The sequence below is a fragment of the Anopheles gambiae genome, chromosome 2 (genome assembly GCF_943734735.2).
Source record: "Anopheles gambiae chromosome 2, idAnoGambNW_F1_1, whole genome shotgun sequence".
In the NCBI taxonomy this organism is placed as follows: domain Eukaryota; kingdom Metazoa; phylum Arthropoda; class Insecta; order Diptera; family Culicidae; genus Anopheles; species Anopheles gambiae.
The window spans coordinates 101,062,774-101,074,890 of NC_064601.1; the positions used below are offsets into that span (position 1 = coordinate 101,062,774).

Sequence of the window (12,117 nt, forward strand, 5' to 3'; positions counted from 1 at the left end):
TTTTGCGCTTAAAGTTATGCTATCAGTAAACACGTTTCCATATTTTGTGCAGTTCAATAAGTCAGATTGAATCTAATCGATTTGTATGGACTGTTGAACTCATACTTCAATATTTAATGTTAAACAAACAAAAAAGCTTCCGTAAAATGATTAACCTCCACAAATAACCCGAAATAAAAAACCGGTGGCACAATATTTTATCGCTCATTGATCATACTTTAAGTGACCTTCTCACCAGCAGGCAGGCAGCCAAGACAAACACAATAAATCCGCGCAATAATGCTTCAAACCTTTTCTTGGTGCCTTGGCGGCACAACTCGTTCCCTCCTTCCGCTGTACTAGCGCGAAACCTCTCAGGCCGGAAGTATGTTGCCATTGAACCGTTCCGTTCGTGGTCGGTTTTTTTTGCTTCCCCCGGACACATCTTTTCCGATCTCCGTGACCGTGAGCCGGCATAAGTATCAGCGGCGAAAGAGAATTCACCGCAAAACCACAAAGGCTTTCCTCTTCCCCCGGTTATGGTGTACCTACCGCTGAGTTCGTATATTTTTTTTTCCTTTGTGCGATACTGAAGAAGTGTGGGTGTGTGTGTCTCCTCTTGAGGCTAGGTAAATATTTGCAACCAACCAAAAAGGACTTACCTGAAAACGAGAGAGAAAGAAAGAAAAAAACACGTTAGTAAAAAAGAAGGATACACTGGGCTGGTGATAGTCGAAGCCGGGCTGTGGAATGTTGAAATGTTCAATAAAGTCGACCAAAGGATTAGGACAACATTACTAACACCGACAATTCAAGTCGAGATCGATGTAGATAAATAAATTGGAAAACAAATTAAATATACGAATACTACAGTAAATCAAACGAATACAATTTTTCGGAAAATTTCATAGCGTAACAGTGCAACAAAAAATGTATCTTTGTCATCACAAATTATTCAAAACAAGGGCAAAAGCCAAAAACAGAAAGTTCTACTCAAGATGAAATCTACAACTTGAGCAATGTATAACAAACAACAACAGAGAAAGGTTGAAATTAAAACATTCAACTCAACAACGAAATGAAAACGCTTAAATTCCGTCAAGGTCACATTCATCTTATTGTTCCCGTAACGTCTCGAAACGAAGTATACTTTTTTCGTGGAAAATTATAAGTACTTTTCGAACTTCCATCCCCTCCGGTTCCCCTGGTGCTTGAAGTGTAGTGATGGGAAAAATTAAGTTTTTGTCGGGATCGATTGTCCGGAATCGATTCCGGATAATAGGTCTGGAATCAGTTTTCGGAATCGTTTTCGGAATCGACTCTAGAATCGAAATCGACTCCGGAATTGGTTCCGGAGTCGGCTCTAGAATTGATTCCGGAATCGACTCCGGATTCGGAATCGGTTCCGGAATCGACTCCAGAATCGAAATCGACTCCGGAATTGGTTCCGGGGTCGGCTCTAGAATTGATTCCGGAATCGACTCCGGACTCGGAATCGGTTCCGGAATCGACTCCGGAATCGAAATCGGTTCCGGAATCGACTCCACAATCGGAAACAGTTCCGGAATCGACTCGGGAGTCGGAATCGGATCCGGAATCGAAATCGACTCTCGAATCGGAATTGGCTCCTAAATTAGAATCGGCTTCTAAACGGAATCAGTTTCGGCATCACCATAAAAATAGGCGCTTGGGTCCAATCATACTACGTGTTGATAGCTGTAAAAAATAAAAAATTTCTTGTAAAAGATCCATTCTCATCTCATGGAGATTCCCGGACTGATTCCGCTTCTAAAACTTCTTTTTTTCAATTCTAACTAATTCACATTCCGGAGCTAATTCTAACTCTGGAGTCAATTATGATCGGCTCCGGAGTCAACTCCGAAATCGGCTCCGGAATCGGCTCCGGAATCGGCTCCGGAATCGGCTCCGGAATCTGCTCCGGAATCGGCTCCGGAATCGGTTCCGGAATTAATTCCGAATACGGAATCGGAATCGGGTAGGTCCGATTCCGAGCTCCCACCACTACTGCGGTTCTATCAGCGTCCCGCGCGCGCTTGCTGCCATAGCCGTATCAAACAATTTTCTACATTATTATTACTCACCAATGGCAAGGTCAACATGATTTTAACCTCTCTTTGTTCCCGCTCGACGGCGATGTTTTGCTGCGAGTTCACGTCAAGCTCGATTTTAGTATTATTAGAATGGTTTTGTTCGCGCCACCGCCTTTTTACAAGCTTAGCTCGCGAGAAGATTTAGCATACCAAACCAATACCGAACACTTTCAGCAGCCGTAAGGACATTGGAACGTTTCCGCACGGCGTCAGATACACTTCACTTTTTTTGTGTTTTTCCCTAGCAATACCCCGGGCCAGGAAATGGAATCTGTTTTCACGCAAAAGCGAGAGGGAGAAAGCTTTATTTCCGCGCCCCAGGAGTCAATTATAACCTTTCCATCACTGTGCCCAATCGATCGAACGAACCAATAACATTCAGCAATAGTGCACTATCAAAGAGAAAATAAAATACGACAATCAAAAAAGCTCCGTTCCGATTGCAATCAATTTGGGTTGGAATTTTATGCACACGATTGCATCGATCACTGATCATTCTCCCTTTTTTTCTGTAGCGATTCAATTCAATCACACACACACGTTTGCAAATGAGAGGAAAAAAGCACACAAAAAAAACATAACTTCCATCATTAAGCACGAACGCCCCACTCCCACGGCTCGCGGCCAGTAAAAATTAATTTCCTTTCATTAATCAACTTGCCACACTCACACCCACGTACAACGGCAAACCACAGCATTGTGTTGATTAATAATTTGCTTCGTTTTTTTTGTGTGTGTCGCTACCCTAACTACCCCAACGTAACTCGACACCAGCACCAGAATGATAAATATGGAAACACGCAGAAAAATATCCGCACGAAAACAGTAGGAAGGAGCGGAAGCGAAAAGAAATCCCCCCCAAAAGGGAAACACATTTCAATTTCACAGCCGGCTGCTAACCCAGCTGGCACTAGGTGGGGGGAGGGGGGAGGTCCGTCCACCGACACCTTTTCCATCAAGCAAGGATAGATTTGTGTGAATGATTTATATTTTTTTTTTTCGCAATCGTAGTAAATTATTCTCGATTTGCACGGCCCTCTTTGGGTTCCATTCGAGTGGGACTGTGTGCGACGATCCATCCAGCACGCGGTGGATGCCGGGAACTAAATTATTTGCTATTACAAACAGCACGAGTACGGTAGGATGATGATTTGTTCGTCGGGGAGTTTATTTGATTAAAGAAATTTAAATTAGCTTCGGCCGTTTGTGCTGCTGTGGGGCACCAGCCGCGTGTACACGTTGCCAACTGTTTTGAACTAGCACGGGGCGCACCTTTCTTTCTCTCTCCTTCTCTCTCTCTCCCGAAGGTCATAAAGTAACGTTTATCCATACGGGCTCCTCCTCGGTCCATCGCGAACACCCATTAGAAATGTATGGAAAGAAAGAAAGCAAGAGAGTTTCTCTAAACCGGCCAGCTGTCGACGACGAACCATCGTCCCCACTGCACTAAAGGGTACGGGCAATTATCAAGTGGATCGGCACCATCGGCCATCGGGACCGGCTGGACCCCGTCCGTGTGCCCTCGAGGATGGCACGTGGAAGGCGAAAGGATTCGGTTCATTAGCAACAGAAGGGTGCTTTTCGTGCAGTCGCCGGCTTAATAGAGCAGCGTTTGTTTTGGTTGCTGGCTGTAGATTTCGGTACCGGTGTAGGCTGGGCTGGGACTGGGTTAATTAAAAGGAAAAGCAATAAATAAAGAACGAGTGGCCAATCGGTTGACTGAAGCGCATACAGGGGATAACACAACGGGATAAAGAGGATCGAAGGTGTGCATTATTAAATTGCTAATTTTGTTGTAAATTTTTCAATAAAATTGGAATTTAAATTCAATTTCAAATCTTTGACATTTATCTTAGTTATTTTTTATACAGGGCTTTACAATGGCTACCATTTTAAAAGCAAAAAAATACATAATTTTGAATGAAAGATTAAATTAATTTTTAACTTTCGAAAATGCAAACCACACCCACAAATCTACCTTCGCACCGAAAACAACCCTCTTTCTCGAACTGAATATTTCACTTTTATTCGATCAATCTAACCACAAGACAGCCCATCAATCAACACACTCCGCTGTCCATCCCGATAGCATTCTTTCCTCCAACTACTCCTCGTGTATTATTCCCTCGGGGACTACACAGCAACCTTCTTGAAGTGCTAAGAAAAGATCCTTTTCACCGTGGAGACGTTAGAAAGAAATAGAAATGTTTCCTCCTTTCTCCTGTAGCAGGGACAGCGCAACACAATCAAAAATCCATCACCAAAACGGAAGCCAAATCCACCGGGGGATTAATTCAAGCTGTTAAACTGTGTCTGTGCCTTTTTTTTTTGTTGCGCTTCGAGATTCGATTTGCACAGAAGATTTTCCTTTCAGCGTTCCTTTCAACAAGGAAACACACATTTCAGCGAGCCAGTAATGGGGTAAGTAAGGTGGAGGGGAAAAAACAGAAGCCCACCCACCTATCAACGGCATTCATTAATAGTATTTAGGGGTGAGATAAACGACGAATTAAACGCCTTGACAAACGCTCGTTTAACGCACTGTTGAACGCAATGGATTTCGCTTATTCACAATAAACGATAAAATTTAAAGTAGTGTTTGTGCGGTGTGTTACACTGTTTCAACTACTTTGCACTCAACCCTTGCAATTGACGGGGAAATAAAACTGCAGCAAAAAAAAACAGAAAATAGCGCTGCATTGCGGGTCTCAAGCCGTAACAGAGAAATAAGCAGAAATCGATTTTCTCGTTTTGATCCGATTAAAATGAAGCTTCCTCCTTCCTTGGCAAGCTTACACTAACGCCACCACCAGTTGTTTCGTTCCCATAATACAATGTACACCCACCACCCGCCTCTGTCTCTCTCTCTCTCTCTCTCAAGGACTCGGACCGAACCCGGGGTTGCCTCATTCACACACTTGCTGTTGCATAAACATGCCCGCCACACATACGCTCTTCGCTTGAGAGCCGCACACACAACGCGGATTCATTTTTGTTATTGTTTTCTTTTTTTTTCCTTTCAGCGATTGTGATGCACTTCATCCTGTCCGTGGCAATGTGCAGCACATTACCACCATCCTGACAACGGCCGTGGCAGGGTTTGCCGGGGCGCTCCGTACTGGATTTGGCTCATAAAAATAATATTTTGACATTATCCTTGCGTTCTCGAGATAAAGCGCCTAAAGGTATGCAAATAAGTGCGAATTTTATACAAAAATATTGGAATAATTTAATTTCTAAAAACCTTTTGACATGAAGGTACTCTTAATAGAAAAGCGCTTCAAGACCTAAATAAAAAATATTTAAATAAAAAAAACCATAAATAGCTATCCCCAGTACCCCTGCAATAACATCCCGACCGAAAGACGACCGAACTGCCCGACGACCCGGCCCGGGGTTCGCCATCACAAGAGGGCGTCGTACCGGAAGCAATCTACCAAAAGGAAGAGCGTGCGAATCAACCGCCCACGCTACGGCACACAACTGACACGATTATGCACTTTTATCAACCCGATCCCGCGCGTATGTTTCGTTCAGCGTATGCATCCGGGCCGCTGGGATTGAGGTCGCAGCATCCTTCGGTAGCAGATGCCAATCGGACGAAAGTTCAGTGCCAGTGGCACCATCGAACCGGGGGAAAAACACGGACGGCAAAGGATGCACTTTTGTGTAAGCACGCAGGCAATAAGCTTTTTACCACCCAGCGCACTGCTCGATGCTTTTCTTTTCCCCCTGTTTTCCTCTTTCTATGCAGCACAAAGTCATAGTGCAATAAGGAGAGAAAAAACAACCCTCAGCCCTTGTTGAAAGCTTTTACAAACAACAGTTGCCTAACCGCACACAGCGCCACAAGGAAGAGCGTTTATAGCGTTGTTCTTCTGTTCCGGTGGGGTGTGTGGTGATCGAGAGTTTTCCACGCTGGTTCTGCTAACAATATGCACGCCCTAGCTGTAGCTCTGCCACGCCGTTACTGCCCAAGTAACGGCGGTAAGCAAACTTGGGCCCTCCTCACCGGGTACGTATCCTCATTATTGAACCGAGTATGGAAATTTCAATTATAATAAATTTGTTACCTTTACACGGTCGCTTTTGAACGCTATTCATGCTGGAAAGCTATACTCAGCTGTGTCCATGCAAAGTGGCAGGTAAAAGTTGGTAGCATTTTGATAACTTTTGCTTTGCTTTTGCTAACTGCAAGATGGAAGGATCCACTTTCCTTTCGTTACTGTTGCTTTTTTCCAATTCATTGCCAAGTTTTTTAATTAGTTTTTGGCCATGCGCAGTCTATTTACACTTCTTTACAGGTGTAAATTTTATTCGATTTCGCAGGCAAACCATTATTGTTGTAATGTAAATGTTAAATTTACATTTCTACAATGAAAATGTGAAGCACTGTGCTACGAAGCAGAACAAACATAAGAGAAGAATCCAAAATACAACCCAAACATCCCAAATTATATAAATATATGTATAAGGGTAAAATATGAGCTTTTTAGGTAATATTATGGATCACCAACACCACTGAAGGCTCAGCAATGTCTGAAGGAGAAGTTGTAAATCAAACCCTTCCCAAAGTTAACCTCGTTTCGTATCAAGTTCATATCTACGACCTACTTTCCCGCTTCTCCCTCAACAAGTCCAACCAAACCTCCAGCAGCTCTTTCTTTATCTCTCTCTCTCTCTCCGTTTCCCATGCCTAGATACATACATTCGATTTAGTGGCACTTTAGATACAAAGTGTTTTTTGCTCGCTTGAATCGATTTGTATCTGGTTATGGACGCCAGAACGCATCATATCCTCTTGTCCCAATCCCTCAGATAACAAAAAAACCGGAACCACACCAAAGAAGAAGAAGAAGATGAGTAAACGACAATAATGTTCGCACTCTACTGGCGCCGTTCTACTTTTTCCAGTTCGCGCAACACACGCATACAACTCAAATCGCCCCCGAAATCGCGCCTGTGTCCGCGCGGCGTTTGTCGCGTGCTCCCAAAACGTTCATGCAGGCCGCAGCGGAGCGCCACCACAGCGTGACCGCTCGACCGTACCGTACCCCAAACGGGGTTTCAGCACCGCAAAAGATGAAAAGCGGACGCACGGCGACAGACACGCGCGTCGAAAATGTAATGTAAATACTTTGAGCCACCCAAACCGGGCGGTGCCCGTAACGAAGCGCAACCCCCGCATAGCTACTACTAACCCATAGCTTTCGCCTAAACCAGTGAGTGTACGTGTGTGTGTGTGTGCGTGCCGACCGGGTCCAATGGGACGGAAACAATCGGAAACAAACGATCAACGGGTTAGTTGCCCCGGAGGGACCACACGAAAGCGCGGAGCTATAGCGACCCGATGTGAACCAAACCGGTCGTTACATTAGCATAGAAATGGAGGTTTTGCTTTACAGGGGGAGGGGTGCGAGAGTGTTGTGGACCGCTGTTCTCCGTTCTGCTTTCTGTTATAAATTCTCATTTGTTAAATTATAATACAACGAACAAAACCGAACAGCTGTTGTTCAAATGCAAATTGGATTAACGTGCAATGGTTCTGCTCCCTTCAAGATTACACACATCATATCAGCATTAATATAAACCGGAATGATTGAATTGATCAAAGTAAAAGTCTTGTGCTGTGTAATTTGGCTTTTTCGGCTTTAGCTAGGGAATGTATTAATTTGGTAAATTCCAGATAATTTTAATCATTTTCGATAGCAAAGATAGGATAGAGAGCTTACAGTACACGCTGTTCCGATTAAATTATGAAGAAAATATTACTGTGCTTAATGGGTTTCATTACGCGGAACTCAGCAGCCCTGCAAAATGAAACCTAAAACCAGTCGAAGATCAAATGATCATGTTTAATACCCTTTTCATTGCCGTTTCGCCAATGTCATTAACAGTTTTACTGCCATACACTCCCTTGCACCGTAGTCTATCAATTTCAAATGAAACATTAAATTAAAAACGACCTTAAAACAGAAGCTAACAAACCGTTTAATATTACCGTTCGAGCGGAAGCAGTTGTTGAATTATTCACATCACCGTTCGCTTGACATTTTGCTGTTCCAGGTACCCCGCCAGGAGAGAGCAACACAGGCAGTGTCAACCAACAAAAAAAAATCCCCCCGACCGGAAATTAATGCGAAAAGAAACAATGGCTTCTCGGTTTATTGCGGATGCAAACAAAGACTTGGGTTGTATACACATAGCAGCGAGAAACAGCACATAATACCCACGACGAAGCAAAAAGGTAATTCGTTATGCGGCAAAAGATGTTAGCGTCGGCTCAGAGTAATGGTAAGCCACCCATTAGTGAGATTATAATTCTTATTACCAATCGATTGGGAATGTAATTGTACAAGAATAAACTATATACATGAAAAAAAACTACAGCATTCAATAAAAGGATAAGAATTCGTGCATTCAAAAAATGAAAAGTATCCTTATCCACGCCACTTTCTGTCATACACCAGGCGTCTCCATCGCACTGGCCAAACTTTCACATCTCGAACAAAAATGAAATCAACTGTAATTCTTTTCTTTATATTTTTCCCATCCTTTCGAAAGACAGTCCACAACATATCGAACTTTGTTTTTCCATCAATACATTTCTTCATTTCGGTTGTGTGCCGATACAAACAACACGTGCAAACGACAACTGTTTTCCCACGAGGCTCATCTGAAAACCCCTCTCACCACACGCTCTATTTCAGGTTCACCTTTTGTGACATCTGCTAGGCACACACACACATGCACACGCACCCACTTGAGCCCTACACAATACCCACTCAATACAAGCACTCATTTATCAGGATGATAATTGAATACGAGGTGGCGGCTTTCGGAATAAAGGTCATCGCAACAATCGAAACTCCATGTTTCATGCAAATTGTTATCATTAATATTGTGTAGCGAAACAATCACGCGCGGAAATTAATAATATCCCGCTCATTGCTTTCGCATTCAACCGTACTTTGTACACAGACACACAACGTAACGATTTGATGTCTAAATAAAGGATAATTGTTATTGCGAAAACAGGATTTACCCTTCCGGCAACAACAGCACAGGAACCAAAATCAACCCATTCAAATAACGTCCGAACACTTTTCCCCCGTACAAAACCATTCCATTTCATGTTCTTCGCTCGGGTAAAGCATCATACAGATGGAGTGATTATTATGAGTGCAAGCGGATCTTATTTTTAGAGTATTGCGCTCTCCGCAAGCAGTAGTCATTTTGCTAGCAACACAATCCTTTCTAGCAAACGGGTACGGTTTTCCTAGCTTTGCACACGATAGAACAGAACGTCAAAAACATGCGACTTTTCTTTGCTGACTTCAAACATCTCAAAGAGCTTCTGCGTTTCTTTTGCTGCTAGGTTCTGTTATTGACAACTGCAATCGAGAGCGTAACGAACAAAGTTCCATGACAGGAGAAGAAAAGATAACCAGAATCAAATAACATCCAGTCAAAGCTTCTCCGCATTGATGCCACAAACAGATTCAAATTGGTAAATATTCCCATTGAGCAATAACAACGCAACCAGAAAACGCAGCAATGAGCAACAACAACCATAAAGAGTTGCACATTGGTAAAGTCAATAAATCACGACGACGCTCGCTAGCCTCCCCTGTGACGTGGGAGCAGCGACACTTCTGGCAGGAATGTCAATCCGAAACGTCCGAGCGAAGGAAAAAAAAGAACAATACAACAACATTCCTTCTTGCTGCTCAAACCTGATCAACACAAGAGGAGTCAACTTTTGCCAGAGTTTACTTCTACACCGTCGTTCCTTAAACTCTCCAAGGGAAATGTGACCACCCGGGGTGTGGAGTAGAGTGCGAGCGCGAGTGGGCAAATAGAGTGTCAGTTAGCTATACCTTTCAAGTTAGCTCAGATTCATCCCATTCCGAGAATCTAAAGAATTCATAGAACTGGCATACACACGCGTTAGCGATCTTTTCAGTGCAACATGAAACTGGACAGAAATTGCTCAAATTCAAATTCAAGTGTTTCATATTATATTAACATTCTGTTTAATGGAAATAAAAACACAGCTTCTATGAACAGTTTGACAAGAAGAAAGAGAAAAAAGCGAACAAAACACATCTGGCGATGTAAATTTTGTGCTCGAACTCACTTTTAATCTCGTTGCCTTTTGGCCACGGGGTGGTAAAAAATGGAAATGTCCAATTTACATCCCACGAGCTTTGCAGCGGTGAAGGAGTAAGAAAACCGCGGAGCATGTAATTAGATAAACTGTGCACTTGCGCAACACAAAGTAAATTTAATCATTCCCCGCTCCCTTTTTATGGCTTGGAGAAATTGGCTGACCTCTTCTCGAGACGCAGGTTGGCCATCTGTTATAGAGGGGGAGTTTATACATATTAAGTCAGAAACCTGAGGTCCATTTCGGCGAAACATTAATCAATTTAATAAACAGTGGCGCTCTACCATTATTGAAGTTGGATCATTTTGTACCTTAAAATCGTTTTATTTTTATTTTTTACATTGAAAACATTGTAAAATTATATTTTCACTACCTTTTAAAGCATAGTTTCGAACAGTTCTTGAATATTATTTCGAGAGTATATGTACTACAGTACATATCGCAATTATACCTTCGTTAACTGGTATAATGGCTGGACAGGCTGGATTACTCGAATTTCCGAGCCATCACAGTCCAGAATGCCGCCTACAAGATCCTGTCCCAGATCCTGTTCTGCAGACTTGCGCCCAATGTGTAGCAAGACATTTTGTCGGCAGCTGGGTTTGTTGGAGGCAAATCCACCAATGACTAAATTATCACTCTACGGCAGATTCTCCAGAAGTGCCGAGAGCGCCAGATCCCAACGCACCACCTGTTCATCGACTTTAAGACGGCCTACGACACCATAGACCAGAAGGAGCTAAGGACCATCATGCAGCGGTACCACTTCCCTGGGAAGTTGATCCAGCTTTTAGAGGCCACCATGAACGGGGTGCAGTGCAAGGTGAGAGTGTCGAACTTGACGTCGGAATCTTTCAAATCTCACAGGGGACTGAGGCAAGGTAACGGACTCTCCTACCTATTCTTCAACATCGCCCTGGAAGGTGTCATTCGAAGCGCGGGGCTAGACCACGACATCCGTGGCACGATCCTCTACCGATCTCTCCAATTTCTTGGCTTCACGGATGACATCGACATCATCGGCAGGACAACAGCGAAGGTGTGATAGGCGTACACCCGACTCAAACGCGAAGCAGCAAGAATTGGATTGAGCATCAATGCGACGAAGACGAAGTACTTGCTTGCCGAAGATTCAAACCATCTGGGAAGCAGTGCATTAGTTGACGCGCGACAATCTCGAGGTAGTAAATGAGTTTTGATATCTCGGGACGGTCGCTACTTCGGAGAACATCAGCGAAATCCGAAATCCGGAGACGCATTGTTCAGGGGAATTGTGCATACTATGGTGCCTCACCGACTGCTGAGATCCAGAAGACTTCAAGCCCGCACGAAATGTCAAATACATCGCGCATTGATTCGCCCCGTGGTCCTCTACGGACACGAGTCCTGGACCATCCGAGCGGAGTTTAATATTGAGCATTCAAATACACCTGTTTCCATCTACGTTCGAGTCTCGTGCCATTTGCATCGAATCGCAAACCGCCTGCTTCGAATCGCATGCTACTACGATCGAATGCGTGCAACCATGGTTGAATCGCGTTCCACTACGGTCGAATCGTGTGCCGCTACGATCGAATCGTGTGCCGCTACCATTGGATTTCTGAAAGGTAGGGCATAGCAAACTGTTTGTTTGCGTTTGAAAGCTGCTTCTTTCGTCGCCAATGGCAATTCGTTTGTCAAATTCTAATAAAAGGTAATTATTCACTGATTACACGTAAATTCCTTGTTATCAACGAATATCGTGGTCCCTTGTTGATGGTAAAATCCTTGTTTTCAACTAAAATTCGGTGTTCGTTTTTGATGGTAAAATCCATGGTTTCAACCAATATTCGTGGGGTTTGCCTATAATCAAAGAAT

General features: G+C 43.5%; 1 protein-coding gene across 2 annotated transcripts in view; it reads right to left on the reverse strand.

Moving 5' to 3' along the window:
* LOC1277058 (cAMP-dependent protein kinase type I regulatory subunit) overlaps positions 1 to 12,117 on the reverse strand; it is a 56,290-nt gene that overhangs the window by 25,162 nt on the left and 19,011 nt on the right. The window contains exon 2 of one of the 2 annotated variants that reach the window (XM_001688820.2): positions 2,082 to 2,482. The exons of the other annotated variant lie outside the window; for it this stretch is intronic. Within the exon in view, the coding sequence (XP_001688872.1) occupies positions 2,082 to 2,099 (18 nt within the window). The 5' untranslated portion in view covers positions 2,100 to 2,482. The remainder of the gene's footprint in view (positions 1 to 2,081; positions 2,483 to 12,117) is intronic. 2 annotated transcript variants of the gene reach the window in all.